The sequence below is a fragment of the Amaranthus tricolor genome, chromosome 11 (genome assembly GCF_026212465.1).
Source record: "Amaranthus tricolor cultivar Red isolate AtriRed21 chromosome 11, ASM2621246v1, whole genome shotgun sequence".
Classification (NCBI taxonomy): Eukaryota; Viridiplantae; Streptophyta; class Magnoliopsida; order Caryophyllales; family Amaranthaceae; genus Amaranthus; species Amaranthus tricolor.
Window position 1 is genome coordinate 27,219,265 of NC_080057.1, and position 21,130 is coordinate 27,240,394.

The 21,130-nt window shown below is 33.6% G+C and overlaps 2 protein-coding genes across 7 annotated transcripts; both read left to right on the top strand.

Moving 5' to 3' along the window:
- The first annotated feature begins 2,757 nt into the window (after positions 1–2,757).
- On the top strand, positions 2,758–10,683 carry LOC130826895 (uncharacterized). Of its 6 annotated transcripts, none has more exons than XM_057692528.1 (4): positions 2,758–2,965; positions 3,170–3,277; positions 3,759–3,897; positions 8,685–10,683. In XM_057692528.1, exon 4 carries the CDS (start codon positions 8,685–8,687, stop codon positions 10,323–10,325), a length of 1,641 nt encoding a protein of 546 aa, XP_057548511.1. In that variant the 5' UTR covers positions 2,758–2,965; positions 3,170–3,277; positions 3,759–3,897; the 3' UTR covers positions 10,326–10,683. The 6 variants fall into 6 exon arrangements, with proteins under 6 accessions (XP_057548511.1, XP_057548508.1, XP_057548509.1 ...); XM_057692525.1 differs by having other exon boundaries at positions 3,801–3,897; XM_057692526.1 differs by having other exon boundaries at positions 3,173–3,277; positions 3,756–3,897.
- Positions 10,684–10,819: 136 nt separating this feature from the next.
- On the top strand, positions 10,820–19,262 carry LOC130826899 (probable serine/threonine-protein kinase PBL8). The gene is made up of 6 exons (XM_057692531.1): positions 10,820–11,357; positions 11,450–11,775; positions 11,942–12,077; positions 14,096–14,232; positions 17,257–17,380; positions 18,652–19,262. The coding sequence occupies exons 1-6, from the start codon at positions 11,306–11,308 to the stop codon at positions 19,107–19,109; spliced, it is 1,233 nt and encodes a 410-aa protein (XP_057548514.1). The 5' UTR covers positions 10,820–11,305; the 3' UTR covers positions 19,110–19,262.
- Positions 19,263–21,130: the final 1,868 nt, after the last annotated feature.

Below are 21,130 nucleotides of genomic sequence, written 5' to 3' on the forward strand. Positions count from 1 at the left end.
TTAAAACTCAAACCTAGCTAATCCTTAGCTTGTATCGTTTAGCTAAAATGTACGTATTGCTTGTTACAAGTTTTTATGAAAAAATTTAAGTGATTTTCGTCTAAAGAAATTAACTAAATATTTATAATCATTTTACGCAATAAAAATCAAAGCTCACCTGGACATCTTCAAATAATACAATAAACAAGTAAAGTAGCCTTGTGAATGAAACCTTATTTATGCTTTCTTTTATAGGGATAGGGAAACATTGACAAAAGGAAATAGCAAATTCGTCATATTATTACCAAGCACGAAAAGAAAAGAAAAAGGAATAATATTAGTCCAAAATTTAATTACCATTAATTCTAGATCAAAACCAAAAAAGAAAGGAGAGATTATAACTTATAAGAACAAAATAGCATTGGTGCAAATCATATTTTAATAGCTCACCAATATAATCACCATATTTGGGAGATTGAGAAAATATGTTTTTTTTTCCAATAAACTTGCATTGAGATCATCATAATAGAATTCATTGCTATTGATTTCTCTCAATTCCTTCAAAAACTTCCATCTAAGTGTTCCGTTATATTGAAAGCTTTAAATACGGTGACATGGAATGAAGCCAATATTAACTAGTGGTCGGGAATTCATTGTTAATCTCAAACACTACTGTCAAAAAAGACTCAAGAAAAAAGATTATGTTCATTTGCATTTATTTGTTTACAGAGGAAAGAAATGGGAATCGCCTCAACTATAAATATTGTTATCTTTTTAGTTAATTTTGAGATGAGATTAGAGCAACAGCACAATGTCCGACCTTAATCCCAAAAGAAATGGGAAAAATGGTTCTGGCACGAAGGAAAATAGTAGTCAAGACAAATTACATTTAATTCAAGCACATTCATGAAATCCAATTTTAAATATTATTCTGCAGACATCAAAAGCATTCATCCAAAAACAATCAAGAAACAATAAAATAAATAACAATATGAAAACACACCAAAAATTAACTTGGTTCATTATTAATATGATAGCTACGTCGACCGGACACCAATAACAAACTTTCACCATGCAAGGAGATCGGAATACAAGATAACAAAGAAGTTTTATCTTGCTCTAAAAAACTCAATTTTGTGGCTCTCTAGATTTTAATCATCCCCTCTTAACCCTAAATTAACTTAAGCAACTAGAGGTATTTATATATTAAACCCCTTTTACAAACTGTAATTAAGTTTTAAGAAATTAATTAAAAGTAAACGTTAAAACTTAGCCTAATATTGATATGAGTCTCGCTCGAGATTCATGACCACAGAAAATAGTGCTTCCCAGTTTCGATCGAAATGAGGCAGTCTTGCCTAAGATCATATAATCTCAATCGAGATTAACGTAGTCTCGTTCGAGACTATAATATTAAGCTTCAACTAAAATTTAGTGCAGTCTTGGTCGAAAGTAAGTAAAAACTTGACAGAAACTAATCTCAACCACTTAACTTGATTCATCCCATATTTCAGACTTAAATGAGACACACTTGAAATCACCAAACATCAAAAATCTTTACTTTGATGTGAACTCGTGTTCAATAACGAATTCATCAAATACTGTTATTAAACTAACATCTCCAACCTTTATCGATGCTGAGCTCAGGCATAAACTAAACATTCCAACAAGTCTCAAACAAAAGTTCATTACCCATTTTGCAAACAAGCAACCAACCACTCACAATGATCCACCTGCATCACAAGCCCATAGGTAAGCTCCACCTACAGATGAACACACCTCATTAAGGAATTTCCCCAACATTGCCTCGAAGGCCTACACAATATAAGTATCAATATTCAACAAGCCCAAACAATATTTAAATTTGTTGAATGGAACATGCTTAGTAAAGAAATTAGTCAGGTTGTCACCAGTCACAATTTTCTTCACTTTAACCCTCATGTCAGTATGGAGATAACGATACATGGCATCAATTTGCTTCTTTCTATCATGATGTACTTGATCCTTTGCTAAGCAAATAGCACTCAAACCACAGTACACCGTAACAACCTCCTCCGAAATTCTAAGCTCACCTATAAGACCTTTGAGTCAAATAGACTCTTTTGCTAAGCTGCTAGAAGAATTATGGAGCATCGAATCTTCATAAAGATTATTTGAAAGAAGGTAAGATTACATTTTTTTGTACTTGTTGTGCCATTCTTATGTCACTTAAATCCCAACCTGGTTATGACTTCACACATAATGAATGTAATTAAGCCATAAAGATTTAGAGTAATTTGTTGCTAATGATAATAGTTTTCGACTATCAGCAACTCACCGTTGTTTATGGTTTTACATGATCTTGTCTTCCTTTGTATTATTTACATTTCTACTGCATTGTTTATGATCTTATATGGCTTTATACTGAAACTATGATTCAATGATTCATACTTGAAAGTTGAGATGATAATTAGAGAATCTAGTTATAAATTATTCCGTCATGGTGTTAGATTTTAAAGGCAATATTACCTTATATTAATTTGTCTATTTTATTATGCTTTTCATTTCTCACATTTTATATTTGTTAAAAAATACTGTCAAAATTTTCTTTTCATAATTTATAAATTCTCATTAAAATATTATAATTATTATATTTTATTTTTGATGTAACACTCGAACTTACTCACAACGGCTTTGTTTTCGTATAACGAGTTGGAATTTGGAAATTCAGTTTTTTTAAAGGTCTGTGAGCAGCTCTTTGTAGATGATAAAGTGAGAATTAATTTTTATTTATTTTTTTTACCCTCTTCAAAGGGAGAACTAACAAGTCTGGACTCTTGGATACTTAACGCAGTCACGTTCTCAGCCTGTATGTCTATCTCCCTTCTCCTCCTCTTTCTCTTTCTCTTCCTCTGTAACCAGGCGCAAGCAGCGGCGCAGCGCTCACCGGTACACCGGCATCAATTTTACGGAGTTCCCTTTGACAATATCCTGCCTTTCTTCCCAGGTATACTAGCATTGTATGTTTAGATCTGAATTGACAGAATATTTTTCTTCATCCAAAACCAAACCTTAAACCACCCGATATTTGTTTCAAATTAAACTTAAAACTCATTAATTCTTTCCCAAGTTATTCTATTCAATATATTTGTTAGTGGATCATGTATCCAAGGACCTAATTTGGTTTCTATTTTATTTTTGGGCACTCAAGTAGAGTAAAAGGAAGAGAAACCACTATCACTGTTATCACCGTCATTGCCACTGCCTCCACTGCAACCGTAGGTGTCGACCTTGCTGCCGCCACCCATCTTCAATCTAAGTAACTAGCTTCACTCTCTTAGTTTCTGGCTAATTTGATTAGGTTTTCAATGTTGTGTAATTCATTTGAATACATGTACGTGGATTATGGAATGTGCAATCTTTTGAATTTCAATTTCAATTGAGGTGTTTGGCAATTACAAGAAATTCATAACCTCGAATCCAAACTTTCCAAGTTCTCAAATATTTTTTTTAATAAGAATATAGTCAATCAATACAAGTATACAACCAAAAGACAATGATAAATGTTTTTTGGATTTGGCTATGATAATTTTTTTTAAAATGAAGTAATACAAAAATGGCTACCTCCCTACGATCAATAATTTTTCTTGTGACATGTCATACATAAATTGGTTTTGTGGCTTCTTTTTTTTTTTCTATGGCATTCTTGATTGATTGACAAGTTAAATACTATGCATATATTGTAGTGATTTCCTTTTTTTTTTCTTTTCTTTTTTTTTCTTCTATTTGGTATTTAGCAGTTTGGTTGAAGGGAAGAAGTCACTTTTATACTGTTAATACAGGGGAATCTCTTTGCACCAATTTTAGTAAGTGATAATAAAGTGATGTAGTGAATTTTAAAAGGTGGCTGCTGAAGAAGCCTAACCTTGTTTCAAAACTGTAAGTTGTTTCTACATTTATGCTTCTTCTTTTGCTTATTTACTATTAATTTAATCTCAAATTACTGTATCTAAATGTTTTGGGTTTTGTTGCTCCTCTTCTTATTGTGAAATAAGTAGATTCAAAACAATATCTGCGACTACTGATTGTTTGTGAGTTAATGTCACAATATGACCTTAAGTTTGGATGGAATTTGGTTGTGGTCTTGTGCTTCCGATTTAGTAAATTAAAGACATAGGGCATTCTTGTTTGATATATCTTGAAGTACAAACAAAATTTGAACTGCTTGTTTCCTCACCCCCTAATGTTTTCCATGGGTGCAGTGTGCTTCCATGTTTCAGATGGTTAATTCCCCTCCTCTAAAGCATATACTCCTTAGACCATCATTAACCTTTAATCTTTCTTGGATGAAGAAGAAAAACTCTAATTAGTGTTTGACTTGGTTGTTAGGTTTAATTAACCAAACTCATTTAGTCGAGTAAGTTAATAGCCTAACATTCGAAAACTCTGCCAGGTTAGGTGATATATATAGTTGAAGCAAACCAAAAATTGTGATGAGAAAAAACTATGGTAATTCTTCTCTAATGAGTTATGAGTTATGAGTTATGACACTGGTTAAATAAGGTGTAGCGCACACAACACTTGCTTCGTTTATTCAATTACGGTGACTTACTCTCTTGACATCTAAATTTATTTGCACTTTAATAACCTGCAACTAACTGAATAAGTGTTTTGTTAAAGTTATTGCCAATTGATCTTTTTTTTTGTTGTGGGTTCTCTTGTTGATTTTTTCCGCAATGAACATTTCTAGCGACCTTATAAGTTTTTGATTTTGGTTTGCTTATGAGTTCCTTGTTCTTAAGGTTTGACATGAATTGCTACCTCATATCTTGTCTTTTGAGTTTTAGTTCTTGATGCTTTTCTTTGAAAACAAGTTTTATCTTTTTCACCTATTTTGAAGGTTTGAGTACTAGAAATTACAAAACAATTTTTAAGGAAAAATTGTAAATATGAGTTTCACCGATGTTGCTTTTTATTCCTAGACCAGATTTTGAAATAGTTTCTCTTATACAAGTATAAAGTTTTAAAATTAAATGAATTTTGTTCAATCTCTATACTTGGTTTCGAAAATTAGTATGGTGCTCTAATATCCTAAAATTATTGATTTTTTTAGTTATACATATTCTGACCTCTGCACACTTGATATATCCGTTACCTGAGTCCATGTAACATGAGAAATCAATGATAAAAGATATTTTCGTGGTTTAAGTGTTTTTCTTATGTATTAGTTTGTTAGACATTCATTGAACAGTGGGACAACATGTATGTATCTATATAAATGATACCATTAACAACATGGAAAAATTGAACATCAGAGGGGACATAGATACCATTTTAATATTATGCCATATATCAAGTACCCATAATGGAATATATCTTAAAGACCAGAAAATCTAATTGCAGTACGTAGAAAATCAAAACAACCACTTGGAGTTAACGGTGATATCTTAGATTTATTAACCTAGAAAGCAATATGAAGATTATGGTTGTATCGTGTTATCTGATGTCCAGTTCTTGCTTGTTATGGATGCTATGAGCAAACATTTTTTATTTATTAGTATTGCCCACATGTATTGTGTGTCCATCCAAGTGGACTTTGGAAATGTCATTTTCAACATCCGTTGTCCAGGAGTTCTCTGCAGCTTCTCAAACTCAACAAGTTTTTTGCACAAAACATCACATCTTCTCTAAAATGCGTATCTCCATCTTATTATTTCCTTTGCATATTACATCTCAAGCCCACTAACTCTTGTTCATCTCTGGTGCTTTGCCAATGTGGTTTGTTTACAGCTCAATTGTTAAACTGTTTTTATTGTTGATTTTCTTATTTTGCATTTGAAGTAATGCAACGCTGCTTCCTTTTCAACTCTTTTTTTCCCTGCCGATGTTGACTTACTGGATTTTCCTTCTTTATAGTGATGTCAAAACTCAAAACTTTTGGGATTAAGGCTCTAACATTGTTGTTGATAGTGATTTTAAAACTCAAAAGGGCTTTGGTTTGTTAGATCTAATGGCTACTCTAATTATCTTTACTATTAATAGAAAAAGCTCAATGTGATCATAGTTGCAAAGTTCAAATATTTTGGTAGGCTCCTTGGCGTTGGATATAGTTGGATTCAAAAAGACAACTTCTCACTTTAGTATCCAAATTTTTAGCATTTCAATTTAATTTGTGAAGATCTGTCAATATTCAAAAGGCCTCTGTTAGGTTTATTTAGAGTCAAGCAAACAAGATATTTTTTAAGAAGTCAAGCAATTGAGCTGAAGGACTTTTGATTGTTATTGCGGCACTATTAAACATGATCACGACACATGATGCATCTTGGAGTGAGACACTTTAACATAACCTTAGAAACATAATTTTTGTGTTATTGTGTTGGATCCTTTTGTCAGTACTTGTGTTCAACTTGACATGCTCAAAGTAGAGTGACATAGGTTTATGTTTTTTACTTTTTATTCTTGCTAGACTTGGTGGTTAAAAATGTTTCATTGATGGGAACTGTTTGTCAAAATTTTTAGAGAATTTGTTACTTACGTCTTCCTTAGAATTCAAAGTTATTTATTTTTAAATTAAAGTTTGATGTTCCCTTGACATGTTAAAATAAGTTAATAAATGCAAACATCGATAACAAGATCAGCATATCAGTTGCGTCACGAATCACGACTTAGCTAGATTTTCATGTATACGTTATCTAACCTCTTTGGTTGGCTAACATGTTTTATGTAAGCTTTATATGCTGATATTCATTCTAGGAACTAGAGGATGCCCAGTGAAGAAATGGTGAGAAAAGTTGCAAATTCATCTTCACCTTCATATGGAGGAAACATATTTTTGAATTTTTGAGCTTTTAGTGATATATACTTGAATCAGCTTTATTCCCATCCCAAATTCTATGCTTTCCGACCAAAAGCCTGATTTTTATCAGATTCATAATATCATTGTGAGACAGATTCTTCTTTTTGAAGGAAGGAAATCATTGTGATTAAGTTCTTGTTGAAAATTTGCTGTAGGTATTTGGCACGAACAATTAGAATAACATATAACGAAGATAGTAAAAGGGGCGTGGACAGATTATGTATAATGCGTACTTTTTTTCTGTTATGGAAAAAATGATGATTATTATCGTTATCCTTTGCCTTAAGTGAGAATCTTACTAGCTAAGGGACATACCTTGCAAGTTCATGGATGTTGTTTCTATTAGATCCTTTTTTTTGAGATATGCTACTACAATCCAAAGTCAAATTATTTCATCATTGATTATCTTTACTCTATGAGCATTGAATAACCAGTTCACTGTTCAATGTAGCAAGTTCAGATGTATATCCCTTAATGCTGTCACTAATTATCTAAACATGTATTACTTGATCAATTTAGAAACTCCCCAAATAGGTAATTCTACGCTTTGTTAGAGTCTATTATAAATTAAATTTGAGACTGTATGCTATGTGGTGTGTTTTCAACATTGATGTTGACTGCTCATTATGCCAAACCACTTGAATTTGTCGGATTCATACTTTCTATTATAGAATACAATCCGTCTTTCTCGTTGGAATCATACATTTCATTACTCCAATGCCATTTAGCGGCTCCCACCTAGAGTGGGGTTCGGGAGGCAGATGTACGCAACCTTACTCTTGTTAGTTATAAGACTGATAACACTAAAAAAGAGGTTGTTTCTGATTGACCCTTGGTAGCAAACATCATGTGAAACTTCACATAAATAAGAGGTGTACCTGACTTAATGAGCTATTTTGCTATAGTCCATTGTAATAATTGGAACCATAAATTTTGGCCCATCAAAATAAGGAAAAACACTTTGGGAATCATACTAATTCAAATTTTTCAGAGCCTAATAAAGAGCTCTGCTGCAGAAATTAGCATTGTTGTGCTACGTTTGTTTCAAAGTTTTTATTTTCTTGAATTTCTAATGCTTTTATCCTCCCAAATTTTCCATTCTGTCTCCCCTTTTATAAACATTTAATGTGTGCTTTAATTATGGAAAGTGATATGAAGGCACATGACTACTACTTAGCAGTCACCCTTGCTCGGCTTTGGGTTATACTCCTTCCTCAGCTGGAAAAATCCATCTCTTATTTTTAGGATTTCTTAATCTGGGCTCCAAAAGTTTAAACATATACGTAGAAATGCAAGGAGTATTTGATGTGTTGGTGGTATATGTTTAAATTAGCATTGTTGTGCTACGTTTGTTTCAAAGTTTTTATTTTCTTGAATTTCTAATGCTTTTATCCTCCCAAATTTACCATTCTGTCTCCCCTTTTATAAACATTTAATGTGTGCTTTAATTATGGAAAGTGATATGAAGGCACATGACTAACTTAGCAGTCACCCTTGCTCGGCTTTGGGTTATACTCCTTTCTCAGCTTGAAAATCCATCTTAGTTTTAGGATTTCTTAATCTGGGCTCCAAAAGTTTAAACATATACGTAGAAATGCAAGGAGTATTTGATGTGTTGGTGGTATTCAAAGTATTACATGCACATCTTTATGATATGTACATTCTCTCTTTGATTGACTTTTATCTCTGAGCTCTTATGGTTATTATTTGAAATTTGTTCTCATAATATATTCTAATTTCTTTTTTATATTTGGTCTTTGTTTCATTTAATGGACAATAAACCTTTGAACTTTCTTAATCTCATTCACGAGTATTTGCTAATATACGTCTTCTGTTTTATTGACTTTTTGCTCATCGTATATGCTTACAGATGGATCTTGACTCGCAAACTATGTCACAAGTATCATCACCTTATAATTTGCTTGGTGACTTAGCAAATGATCATGTTGACTTGCTTGTGGCATGTGGTCTCTGCGGAGGAGCACTTTCATTGGAGGATGAGGTCAACCGTGGTCTCCAGTCTGTCAGCATATGTGATGACTGTAAATTTCTATTGCTTGAGGATTTTGGCACCCCAGCGCATAACTCTGTTCGAAGAAGGCTAGCTAGAAGAAGGTCAATAAATGGTAGTTCTGATTCGATTGAAAATTTTTCCCAACAGTTCTCACAAATAATTAACCAAGCAAGGCATATTGAGTCTGAGCATGAAGAAGTTCGTGGAGATACTGATTCTAATGTGATGGTAATGCAGCCGACAAGCTCTCGTACCACTCCTAGTGGTTCTAGAAGATGGCGGAGAATATTTTCTGATACGGAAAGTGATGGATTTAATTCTGATTCATTTTACGGTGAGAGTGAATCAAATGTCAGTGTTGGTGCATACAGGATTCATCATGGTGATAGCGATGCCATATCTTTTAGTAGTTATGAAAATGATTCTGCTGCTTCAGTTGATGGAAATTCCTATTTGGATACAGACATGTTAGTCCAGTTCATTGAGAGAAGTGACTTTGGCAGTGACTCTGATATTGATCCAATGCATGCTGGTGCCATAAACTGGAATTTTGATGAGCATGGACTGGAAGGTGGTGAGTCAGGAGAAGCCAATGTTGAGGAGAATACAGTTAGTCCTCAGGAATTTGGAGCTCGTATAAACTCAATTTTTGGCAGTGATAATTTTGGTGAACACAGTATTACAGAGTTTTCCGAGTTTGAGGGAATGATTCGTCGGAGAATCAATGAAATTAGGGACCTCCAGATTCCCAACATTCAAATGTTCGGTGAAGCACCTTACAGTGCTAATCCCGAGGACTATCTTGATGCTCGAGAATTTGAAGAGTTGATGGAGAATATTGCCGAGAATAGCAACTCTAGACGAGGAGCACCCCCAGCTGCCTTGTCTTTCATTCAGAATCTGCGTCTCATTGTCATTTCTGAAGAGCAGCACAAATCTGATGGCTTAGTATGTGCAATTTGCAAAGATTTGTTGATGGTTGGCACAGAAGTTAATCAACTTCCCTGCTTTCATCTATATCATCCGTCATGTATATTGCCATGGTTGAGAGCAAGGAATTCATGCCCCCTTTGTCGTTATGAACTTCCTACTGATGACAAAGATTATGATTTAGGAAAGCGTGATACTAACCTTAACCGCGGAATGATCATTTCAGAAATCCAGCCTCAGGAGGAGGATAGGGGTGATATTTCGTCAGTCAACACTGATATGAGTGTGGACGTAGTAGAAGATTTTTCATCTACATCGGGAGATATAGGTCCTGCTACAAATCTTTCACATACAAATAACAGGAGGATGGGTGGATGGCTATTTCTTGCAGCAGGCCCTATAGTTAGCCTTGTTGGAATTGTGTTAGTGCTCTGTCTAGGCAATGCGAACCGTGAAGGAGGAAGAAGAGGCCTTGACCTAGATAATTGGCGTTCCCTACCCATCCAGACTTCTAGTTTGTGCCCTCATAATCAGCAGGAAAAGAAGTGGTGGTGGTGGGGGTGGTGATTTTAGTCACTGAGAACAAAAATCATTGTTTCTTAGTGCTCATATTTTGGGACACGAGTAGAGGTTTGGAATCAGATCAGGGGTGCTACAAAATAGAGTTGTCGTGTCTTTGCTGATGGTAAGATGGTCGTTAATCATTATACACGATCTATATGCTATATAGTTGCTTTGCTACTAGTATTACTGGCGATGCAGTCTTTCACTTGGTGTTGAAATTTAACAACTCCCTAATTGTGATTGTGATTGTAGATGGAATGTAGTCGTGTACCGCTTCTTGTACGTTGGTACTTGTAACATTCCATATCCGTTGTCTTCTTTAAATTTTTGAGGAATTGGAATTTTTTTTTTCTTTTATAAATAATTTAATTAAAAATTCTAAAGAATCTTACGTTTCTTTTAAATTTTATTTATTTTTTAATTCCAAAAAAAAATAATTGGTTGCACTTGGAAATGTGACATTAGAGAAGAATCTTACTTAAGAAGAAAATAAAATTACTTGCTACATAATAATTTTATTTAGTCTTTAAAAGATAACCGTTTTTAAAAAAATAACACCAAAAGGAAAGATGCCAATAATAAATCAACTTTTATTTTAATTCGTTGAAAATTAATTCATTTATGATTTATTTTTCTAGTATATTATTAAAAATAAACCCATATTTTACTAAAAATAAACACTGGCAGATCGAAAACAATAGTTTTTGTAAACGATTTTTTTTTAAAAAAATATTTTAAAAAAATAAAAGTGAATAATGGAAGCAAAAGCTAGTGACGGACTAACGGTGGACAATCCCTTGTTAAAGAGGTAAAAAAAGTAATCCAATATCCAAGTGAATCTACTGTACGGTGTACTCTGCTGTTTGAAGTTGTAAATTGTGAATGTGCGAGATGGATAGAAGGAAGAGTGAAAGGGAGCATTCCAATTGGTAAGTAGAGAAGAATCTAGTGGAGTAGAAAACAGTTGAAGAACAAAGTTCGAGATGGGTAACTGTGGAACTAGGGAAGAATCTGCGGTGGTGGCTAATGCTCAAGGTTTGTAATTTTTTTCTCAAATTCTTTCCATCTTCTCCGCCGGCGCCGCTAGATCTATTGCTCAAGATTTGGAATATAATTTTCATTTGCAGTTCATCATCAGATTCAGCATCAGCATAGTAGCAACAGGTCAGTCTCAGATCTGGGGGATCATCCTTCAGCCACCCCCCGTGTCATGTTTACAGAAGAAGATTCTAGAAACAATGTGGGTCTTTATACAGATGTAATTGCCTTTACTCTCTATGAGTTGGAAACCATCACCAAGAGCTTCCGTTCTGACTACATACTTGGAGAAGGCGGCTTTGGCACCGTCTACAAGGGTTACATTGATGAAAATGTCAGGGTCGGCCTTAAATCTCTCCCCGTTGCTGTTAAGGTCCTCAACAAAGAAGGTCTTCAGGGTCACCGGGAATGGCTTGTATGCACCAATTCCAAACTAACTACTATATCTTCTTTTATATATATATATATATATATATATATATATATATATATATATATATATATATATATATATGTATATATACATATATATATATGTATATAGTAACCTAACCTAACTTGTTCAATTTTCGCAAGTGCAGACTGAGGTCAATTTTCTTGGCCAGCTCAGACATCCTAATCTTGTCAAGTTGATTGGTTATTGCTGTGAAGATGACCATCGATTGCTTGTTTATGAGTTCATGTTTCGAGGAAGCCTTGAAAATCACTTGTTTCGAAGTATGTTCTTCCATCCTCTTTCTCTTTTAATCTCTTTTCATACCAAGCATAATCCTTTTAAGTACTACTCCTACTAGTTATTTTCTAGAAGTATATTATACTTGAGGAGCCTATAACATAATGATATAGAGTATGTGTTGTGCAAGATAAAAGCTACCAAAAGTTTGAAGATGGCTCTTCAATACTTCAACCAAAAGTTATGCGATTGAGAGTATCTGATAAACATTGTAACCACCTTCGCAGCTAGTGCTGTGAGACACCACTACTATTACGTATGCAAAGTTCTCTAGAGAAAATGTTTGTTACACATAGTTTTTCCTCTTATTTCTCTACTCATCTGTATTTACACTGTTACTCTCATTCTAGTCTCTAAGCATATGCAAGTTCTGGATTTATTAATGAGTAGTTGTGATAATTATGATAGTAATCATTACATTGCTCATTAAAATTTATTAATTATTGCAATAGATACCTCCATTTTGAACTCACCATATTAATAATAGTTTGCATAGAAAGCATCAAGTATATTGTGTGTAGTGCTTCGGTCCCTTAATTTGTTTTCGACTTATTTCCATGAACTCCTAATATGGTGGATGCTTTATTATGTTGTGGAAGTTACCTAGATTAGGACTACAACTATTTGCGTGGTTATAAATGGGGATATCTTTTTGTGAGGATTGTGTGAGTCAAGCAAGCCCACATAGAGTTTTTATAAGGAATCATGAAGTTTTTTCCAATCTTTGTCATTTATAAAATTTGGATCTATGAATGGGGGCATAGTGAGGTCACGGATGGGGGTATAAGCATAGTCTTGTATTTGCTAGAGGAGGTTGATCCGTTGATAGTTCTTTTACAAAGTTTTATCATTGTAACCCGCCTTTGTGTGTTTGTGAAGGTAATTGTTACGTAGATGTAGGTCAAATTGAAAGTGTTGTACAATTTTAAGTCGCAATGTTGTTAGTTTTATTGTGTATAATATTATGTGTTGCTTCTAAAGTATGGATGATTCTCTAACAGTATAATATAAAATGCGTTGAAAAAAAGAGAGATTGTGATTCTTAGTGGAACTATTGTAGCAAGACTAAAATACTTTAAAGGTTGTATTGGAGAAGCTGTTGAAACATCACTTAAGAGTGGTAGCTTTGGGGCTAGTCACAACCCAAGAGTCAGAAATTGTTTTATTAACTACCTGGATAACATTCCCCTTGGTCCATGTTATATCTATTTGCTAATGATTGTATTTAGTTGAAATTATAAAACTGTAAAGTCCCATTGTTCCTAAATTGTCCTTCCCTTCATCCTCTCAAGCTAAACTGTTCTTGCTAAGTTTTTATTGTACTTACAATAAAATTGCAATGCCGCAAAGCCATGTTAAGTGCAGTACCACAAAGGCCTTTTGTTTCCTCATATAGTGAAGGTTTCTTAACTTACGCTACTATGCACTCTTTGATATGAGTGAAATTTTGACAATTTTTTCTTGTGTTTTTATTTTTATTGTTCAACATTCTTCATTTTCTAATAACTCTTTGTCTAACAAGGGTGAGACTACATATGTTGGAACTCCTTGCCACGACGACACGTCGATACCTATACTTAAGTAGCATTTAGCCTTTGGGGCAATTTGATGCTCTGACTTCGAATGATTACAAACGGACTTGTAAAATGGTATAATTCTGTGTGAAAATGACACACTCAATTATTGTAAAATGGACTTTGAATGTCTTGATGTATTCTTGTAATTAGGAAATCATTATTGCTCAACTTTGTAAGTTATGTTAAGTATAATAATAATAATAATAATAATAATAATAATAATAATAATAATAATAATAATAATAATAATAATAATATTGTTGTTGTTGTTGTTGTTGTTTGTTGTTATTATTATTATTATTATTATTATTATTATTATTATTATTATTATTATTATTATTTCCTTGTATTCTACATTGTTGTATACGCAATCTCTATTTTAATATGTTGTCTTAAGTTTCTATGGCTTTTCATGGGGCATACAGAGGCAATTGTTCCATTATCATGGTCGACGAGGATGATGATTGCCCTTGGAGCAGCAAAAGGACTCGCATTTCTTCACAATGCTGAAAGGCCTGTCATTTACCGCGACTTCAAGACCTCTAATATACTTCTTGATTCTGTATGTTTTCTCAACATGGCCGGTATTTTATATAAACTATAGCGTAGTTTTATATACAACAAGATGAAGTATTTCAAACCTTTGTGGAGACCTCTCCACGGGTTTGCAAGTTTGATGACTATGAACATATTCAAAGTTTTTTTTCAATTCTTTTTGTAGACAATGACAAACAATCACTGATAAACTTGCCTACATGTATTTGTCGATGTGTGTATATATTATGTAAAATTATAGTAAGAGTATAACAAGGGTAAGGTAACGTACCAAACCTCACCTTATATAGGAACCATTTAATGGAATTGGGTATATGGAATGTTGAAGTTCTTTCTTTTGGCAAATAATTTTGAAATTATACGTTCAAAAATGCACACAAATCATTGTTTCTCTTAAATTTTTGCTCTATAAATATGATTTGTGAGAATTTTTAGTGAGCTGAGTGCCCAGATTGTATTAGCTCGGTATTTGATTTTCATTCTTCTTGGTTGCTATTCGTGAACGTCAATGAAGATTTTCGAATCCCAAGAGCAAACGATAGCAATCAAGTATTCAGTTTCTATAAACGTAATACTTTATGTTTTGGAATGATTTATCATAAAATCACTACTAAAATGGAAGGATAGCCAGTGACCGGCTTTCAAAATAATTTAACGTGCGACCCACCTTGCACATGCAAATTTTTTTGCCGACCCAGATTTCGACCTGACTTGCCCATCAACCACCTTTACTCTCCACTTGTGAGCTCCTCAAAGTTCCAAATGGTGCATTTTTGTCTTCTTTGTGCATTATCAAATTATTGTAAATGATATTATCTCATCTTATCTTTAATATTTGCAACTTTAAGACCTTTTCTCATTTTTGATTATGAATACTCTCTCTTAGGCTTCATCCATCTTATATATAATCACCCCTTTCCTCATTATCTTTTCTCAGAGCTCACATTTTGACCCATAAAGTTCTTTAAATAAGTATTAGTATATATAAGCCTAAGGAATGAACTTATCATGAAAATTGAAATGTTTAGGGCTTTTGTGAGGGTCTATTGATTCAGTTTGAGCACTTAATGATTCTTTCTCGCGAGGGCTTGATATTTGTTTCATTTTTCATTTAGTTATGGGTGTTTCTTTGTATTGTGGGATGTACACCTCCATCTCATATCTTTTTTTATATATATGGATGACATCTCCGTCCCTTATTTTGAGTCTTCTACTTTCTCTCTTTTCGGGGTTAGTATTAGAAAACACCCTTTAAAATGTCTTATATGTGTTCTGTTAGATTGTACATTTATGCTTAAAAATTTTGTCTTATAGCACCACGATGCCATTTCCTTCTATGTGTGCTTAAAAGGTGTATTGGTTAAGCCTCTCTCCCTCTTGCATTTCTTTTTACGTGTGCTTTACATGTCGTTCCTTTTCTTGGTTTCTTTTTGCGTGCACTCTATCCTTCCTTTGATCTTGTTTTGTTTTCATCTTTCGTTTTTCCCCCTCAGCGCTACACCTGTCTCGTTTCATCCAAACACATAGTAAAACCAAACATGCCTAAATGTGAAATCAATTTTTAGGAGGTAATATTTGAGATATGACAGAAACTACAACTTAAAACTTGCTATTGAGAGTAAGAAAAAAGCACTACCAGCAAAAGAAGCTTATAAGTATGCTCGAAAGATCACCCATGGGGAAACAAACTTGCTTGCGCAACGAAGCCCAAATGCATTTGTGGAAGATTGTCGAAACTAGACATAACAAAGGCGATTCATCAATGTTCAAAAATTACACAAGGACTTCACAAATGGCACACACCGCGTTAGAAAAACTTTGAATCTAGGGGAGATAATATGGCTTTGTGTTTAATCCCTTGAGAATGATAAGACCATGATACCACACATTGACTTAATTGAGTTATCATGAAGGAGACTTTAAACCAAGCTTGGTCATTGTAATTGAAGTACGATACAAAAGTTGGGGTTGCTAAAATCCAAATGGGGAGGCAGTTCCTCGAAGTCCTCCACGATATTGTCTATATTGGGAGTTTTTTGTTGGTGTTTAGGCTCTTGATTATCGTCGCTTTGCTTTAGATACATGTAATTAAGTGTGGCCTTTTGGCATAAGCAAATGGGATGAGAACGTGCAAATAAAGAGACCTAAGGGAAACATGATAGAGAGGAACAAGATGACAGTAAACAAAACAAACTCTTTACAAAAGAACAAAATAAGAGTATGTGTGGCAGTGAGGCAAGCATAGAAAATAAGAAAAGACAACTAAATGTGGGTTCACCTTGTTCATTCTTAATTTGTGCAAGTTCTTCTCGAGATGCTTCACTTTGACATTCCTTGGTATGTTTGGAACTTGTGTCTTACTAAACCTTTTTGCTCATGGACGAAGGACTTGTCATGTATGCATTTAAATATATACACCAATCTTGTCTCTAATGCATGCAATTAAACTGGCAACATTTGAGGACATTCTTAAGCCATGGTCTCATGGTGAGTTTCCTAATTCATGCTTCATACCTAAATTTCTCTGATTCTTATTTCCCATTACTTGAGCTTTCCATCTATCAATCGACGCAATACAAATAGGCAAGAAAATTGTTTATAAATTTTGTTTGATTCAATTTAAGAAATGACTACCATTCGAACATTAAATAGTGTTCTGCAAATATACAAAACTTATGTTTGAAAGTTTTGAACCATGATTTGACATAAATATTGAGTAAAAATAAAAATTTGTGCAATTTACTTTGAAAATGACCAACCCAAATTGCAAGGTTGTCTTGCTTCAAAGTATCTAAATGACATCACATAATAAGTGATAGTGGTAGAGAACTAAGAAGCATAAGCACACAAGTTTGGTAAGAGAAGACAACAAAAGTGCTTATTATGTTGTATACTCATAATTAATATGATGCTACCTAGAGTGATTTGTCAAAGTTGACTTTGTTTTGATCTTTGCCAATGTTTTAGGATAATTTAATGTGGTGATAAATGATTGCTATTTATTTTATATTTTCTTTATGCATTCTCTTAGGATTATACGGCAAAACTTTCTGATTTTGGCCTTGCTAAAGCTGGACCACAAGGTGATGAGACTCATGTATCAACGCGTGTTATGGGAACATACGGATATGCTGCTCCTGAATATGTGATGACTGGTATGTATGGCACAGAGCTCAAGCAGACAATCTGCCTTTTGCTTGAGGCTTGGGACTTATATTTCCTCCTAGCAAACAAGATTGTTCTTCAAAAAAACTTACAAACAAAATTATAAATTATAATGACTAATTGTTTCTAAAGGTTCTATGCTTATGGCACTTGCTTTTCGCAATGTCTAATCATTGTCTTTCCACAATGCTAATTGCTGCAGTTCACACCATACTTACAAAGTCTAAAATGTCACTTGATACATCAACCTCTTGATGTCTAGTCTTAGTCCACAACAATTTGACCAGTGTTGTCATGCTTGTATGGATATTAACATGGTTTGTTAGTTTGCTTTAGTAGTAGTTGGTCATGTCATTTGTGTTTAGTAATAAACCCAACCTAAAAGTAATTGGTCGTAGTATTTTTTTCTCACCACTTTTTTTATACAATGACAAATTATAGTTCTAGTTCACTGATAGTGATACCACTCATCAATCATAATACCACCTTTGTTTGGAATGTTCCGGTGTTGATTGGAATGCTCATATGAACCTGTTCGAAACTCTTATCTTTTGCTTCTTCAGGATTCAAAAGAATGAAGTGTAAATTGTTGCATCTTATTCACTAGTGCACGTATACACGAAATTGGTTGAAATCGGGCTGTGTTTTGTGATTTCAATTCTTTGTTGAGTTTCCCTTGGCTATTTGTAAAAGCTCCTGAAAGGCCATTAACTGTGAACACATGAGTCAGATGCAATAAAGTGGAATGGAAGATCACCATGAGTTTGTTGGAAAGTTAGATTATAGGATGCTGATGCGCTAACGAGTTTCTGCTTCCAATTGCATCTGCTAAAATCAACTTTAGTTCATCATTATGCAGGTGTGCTAAAACGTGTTTGCTTCATTCCAAGGGCAGATGTAAAATGATTAAATCAGCTCCAGTTAAACTTTGTCCTAAGTTGAATGGTGTTTGTATATTTATTCTGAGAACCTCAAATGTCATATTGCTTTTGGATCGACTGGACAAAAAGAAAGTGTGTCTAGCTCTGCCTAGTGATGGGCTTATTTTGTTTAGCCATTGTCTTCACTTGATGACTAGCAGATTTCAGTCATCCGTTTGTTTTTCTCAATTTCATTGACATTGTTGGCATTCGCATGTTATGTTGAGCCCCTCTGTGGGTACTGATATTAAAAGCTTGAAAAGAGCCAGCGTTTTCAATTTGTTTACCTCTATTGTTTGGATTGACTTTCTTCTGCACTTTTTAATGTACATGATGAACAGGTCATCTCACAGCTAGAAGTGACGTTTACAGCTTTGGAGTTGTACTTCTGGAGCTGTTGACAGGAAGAAGATCGGTCGACAAGACCAGACCAAGTAAGGAGCAGAACTTGGTGGATTGGGCCCGACCAAAACTCAATGACAAGAGAAAACTTCTACAAATAATTGACCCTAGATTGGAGAATCAATATTCGATACGAGCAGCACAAAAAGCTTGCAGTTTGGCATACTATTGTCTGAGCCAAAACCCTAAGGCAAGACCCTTGATGAGTGATGTGGTTGAGACTCTGGAACCTTTGCAGAGTAGTGGTGATGCTGTCAGGGAAATATCATCTGTACCAGTGACCTTCAGAAGTAAACGTGCTGCTCAATTTCCTATGAGGGGAATGCCAGAGTACCCTTGTCGCTCCGCCAACCCAAACTGTTCTCCCAGTGGTCCTGCACCTTGCCGAGTGAGATGACTAGTATCTGTTTGTACACTGCCCCTAGTGCCTTCATTACATGCAACTTTTTATAGCAAGTTAATCTTGACTGAACAATTTCCCGCTTACTGTCATGTAAATTGTTTCGTTTTGCTTCCAATCTACTTTATTATGCAGATTCTCATTGCTTTATGGGTAATTTTCTTTTTAGGTACTTCAGTGCTTCAGATTATTTCGTTTTTGGACTTTGGGTATGTTTTCGGCCGTCATTTCTTAATGTTAGCTGATACATAAAATGATCAGCTAGTTTATACATTATTTTTTTTTTAAGTAAAAGTTTTAAAGAAACTACCTAATCTATAGGTCTTTTGCAAAAAACTACCTTATGTGTGTTTTTTTTTGCAAAAATTTACCTAATGTGATATATTTCTCTGCAAATAACTACCACTTAACGGAAAATAGGCGAATAAATACTTGTTTTGACCAGATTTTCGAAAGAGTTACCCCATAAGGATAATCACGACGTCTGTTTTTTGAAAAAATCGTTATAATGAGTAAAAATGACAAATATCTTTTATTTTTATTTTGTTAATTTATGTGTTTTAATATTTAATAAGTTAAAAATACGAGGACTAATGAGATATTTCCACATAGACAATTTAACCTCTCAAATTGATCAAACCCTCAAACTTATAGGTCAATTAACATTTTCTGTTGAGTGGTAGTCATTTACAAAGATATATATCACATTAGGTAGTTTTTTGCAAAAAAAAAAAAAAAAAAAAAAAAAAAAAAAAAAAAAAACATAAGTTAATTTTTTGCAAATAGACCTATAAATTAGATAGTTTCTTATAATTTTTTTTTTAATATTAGACTTTGTCGTAACATATGCCAAGGTCATGTCTGGCAAGTAATTTCCAATTATTTGAAATTAATTTTTTATAGGGGATGAAAATATATTATAAGGGTGTAAGAGAAAATTATTCAACTATTATACCAACTTACTATTTTCAATTTCCAATTGTTAAATTAATGCGTTAAATATCAACTTTAACAGGTTAAAATAATAGGTGAAAATGTCAATTTCAATAGGTTAACAGCTTAACAAGTTGAAACACTACTCTAAATAGATTGATATATCAAATTTAATAGATAAAAACATCAACTCGCATAGGTTAAAATATCAACTTTAAAAAGGTAAAACACCAATTTAAAAAAGTTAAAATATTAACTTAAGTAGCATAAAACACCAACTTAAATAGAATAAATACCAAATATAACATGTTAAAATACCAACTTCAATATGTTAAAATGCCAACTTCAATATATTAACAACTTAACTGGTTAAAACGCCAACTCCAAATAGGTTAAAATATAAACTTTAATAGGTACAAACACCAACTCGAGTAGGATAAACTTCAATAGCTAAACCAATATGCGCTTCTTATTGATCATTCGTTGCTGGATGACTCCACGACATGATGTTGATGCAGCAAACTACACACCCGCTACTCTTGTAATGACTGCATTTGTAAGTATTATTTGTTTTATGAAACTAAATATTTATAATTCATTTGTTATATTAAATTACAAACATTTATTTAATATTGTTACAGGCACAAGGAATGGCTTCTGTGATCCGCTCAAGTCAAAAGGTCCCGTTAGGGAGATGACATAGATTATTCTTTGGGATTCTCAGTTTGAGAACTTCATTCCTGATGTTGAGGACCCGCTGCGTAATTAATTGATGAGGAACCAAGTACACCCCCACCTATGCATTTGGACGAGCTCGGTGTATCCTCATTCTCATATGACGATGTGGGATTATCACAGCTATCTGTTGTGCAATATTAGTCTCCCCTTTGGCAGAGCGTTACATCACAGCCTCTTACTATCGCAAAAGACAAACTAGGCCGACGCAATCAGATAAAGTTGATGAGGAATGAGAAACTAATATGAATATTATTGTATATAATTTTTTGTATATATTGAATTGTTAAATATATTGCAATATTATATATTTATATATGGGTTGAGTTATTATATATTTTACTCTTAAA

Coding starts and splice junctions, on each gene's coding strand:
- LOC130826895 (XM_057692528.1), top strand. CDS start 8,685: ATGGATCTTGACTCGCAAACTATGTCACAAGTATCATCACCTTATAAT.
- LOC130826899 (XM_057692531.1), top strand. CDS start 11,306: ATGGGTAACTGTGGAACTAGGGAAGAATCTGCGGTGGTGGCTAATGCT. Junction 11,358..11,449: donor GGTGGTGGCTAATGCTCAAG/GTTTGTAATTTT, acceptor TTTCATTTGCAG/TTCATCATCAGATTCAGCAT. Junction 14,233..17,256: donor CTAATATACTTCTTGATTCT/GTATGTTTTCTC, acceptor GCATTCTCTTAG/GATTATACGGCAAAACTTTC.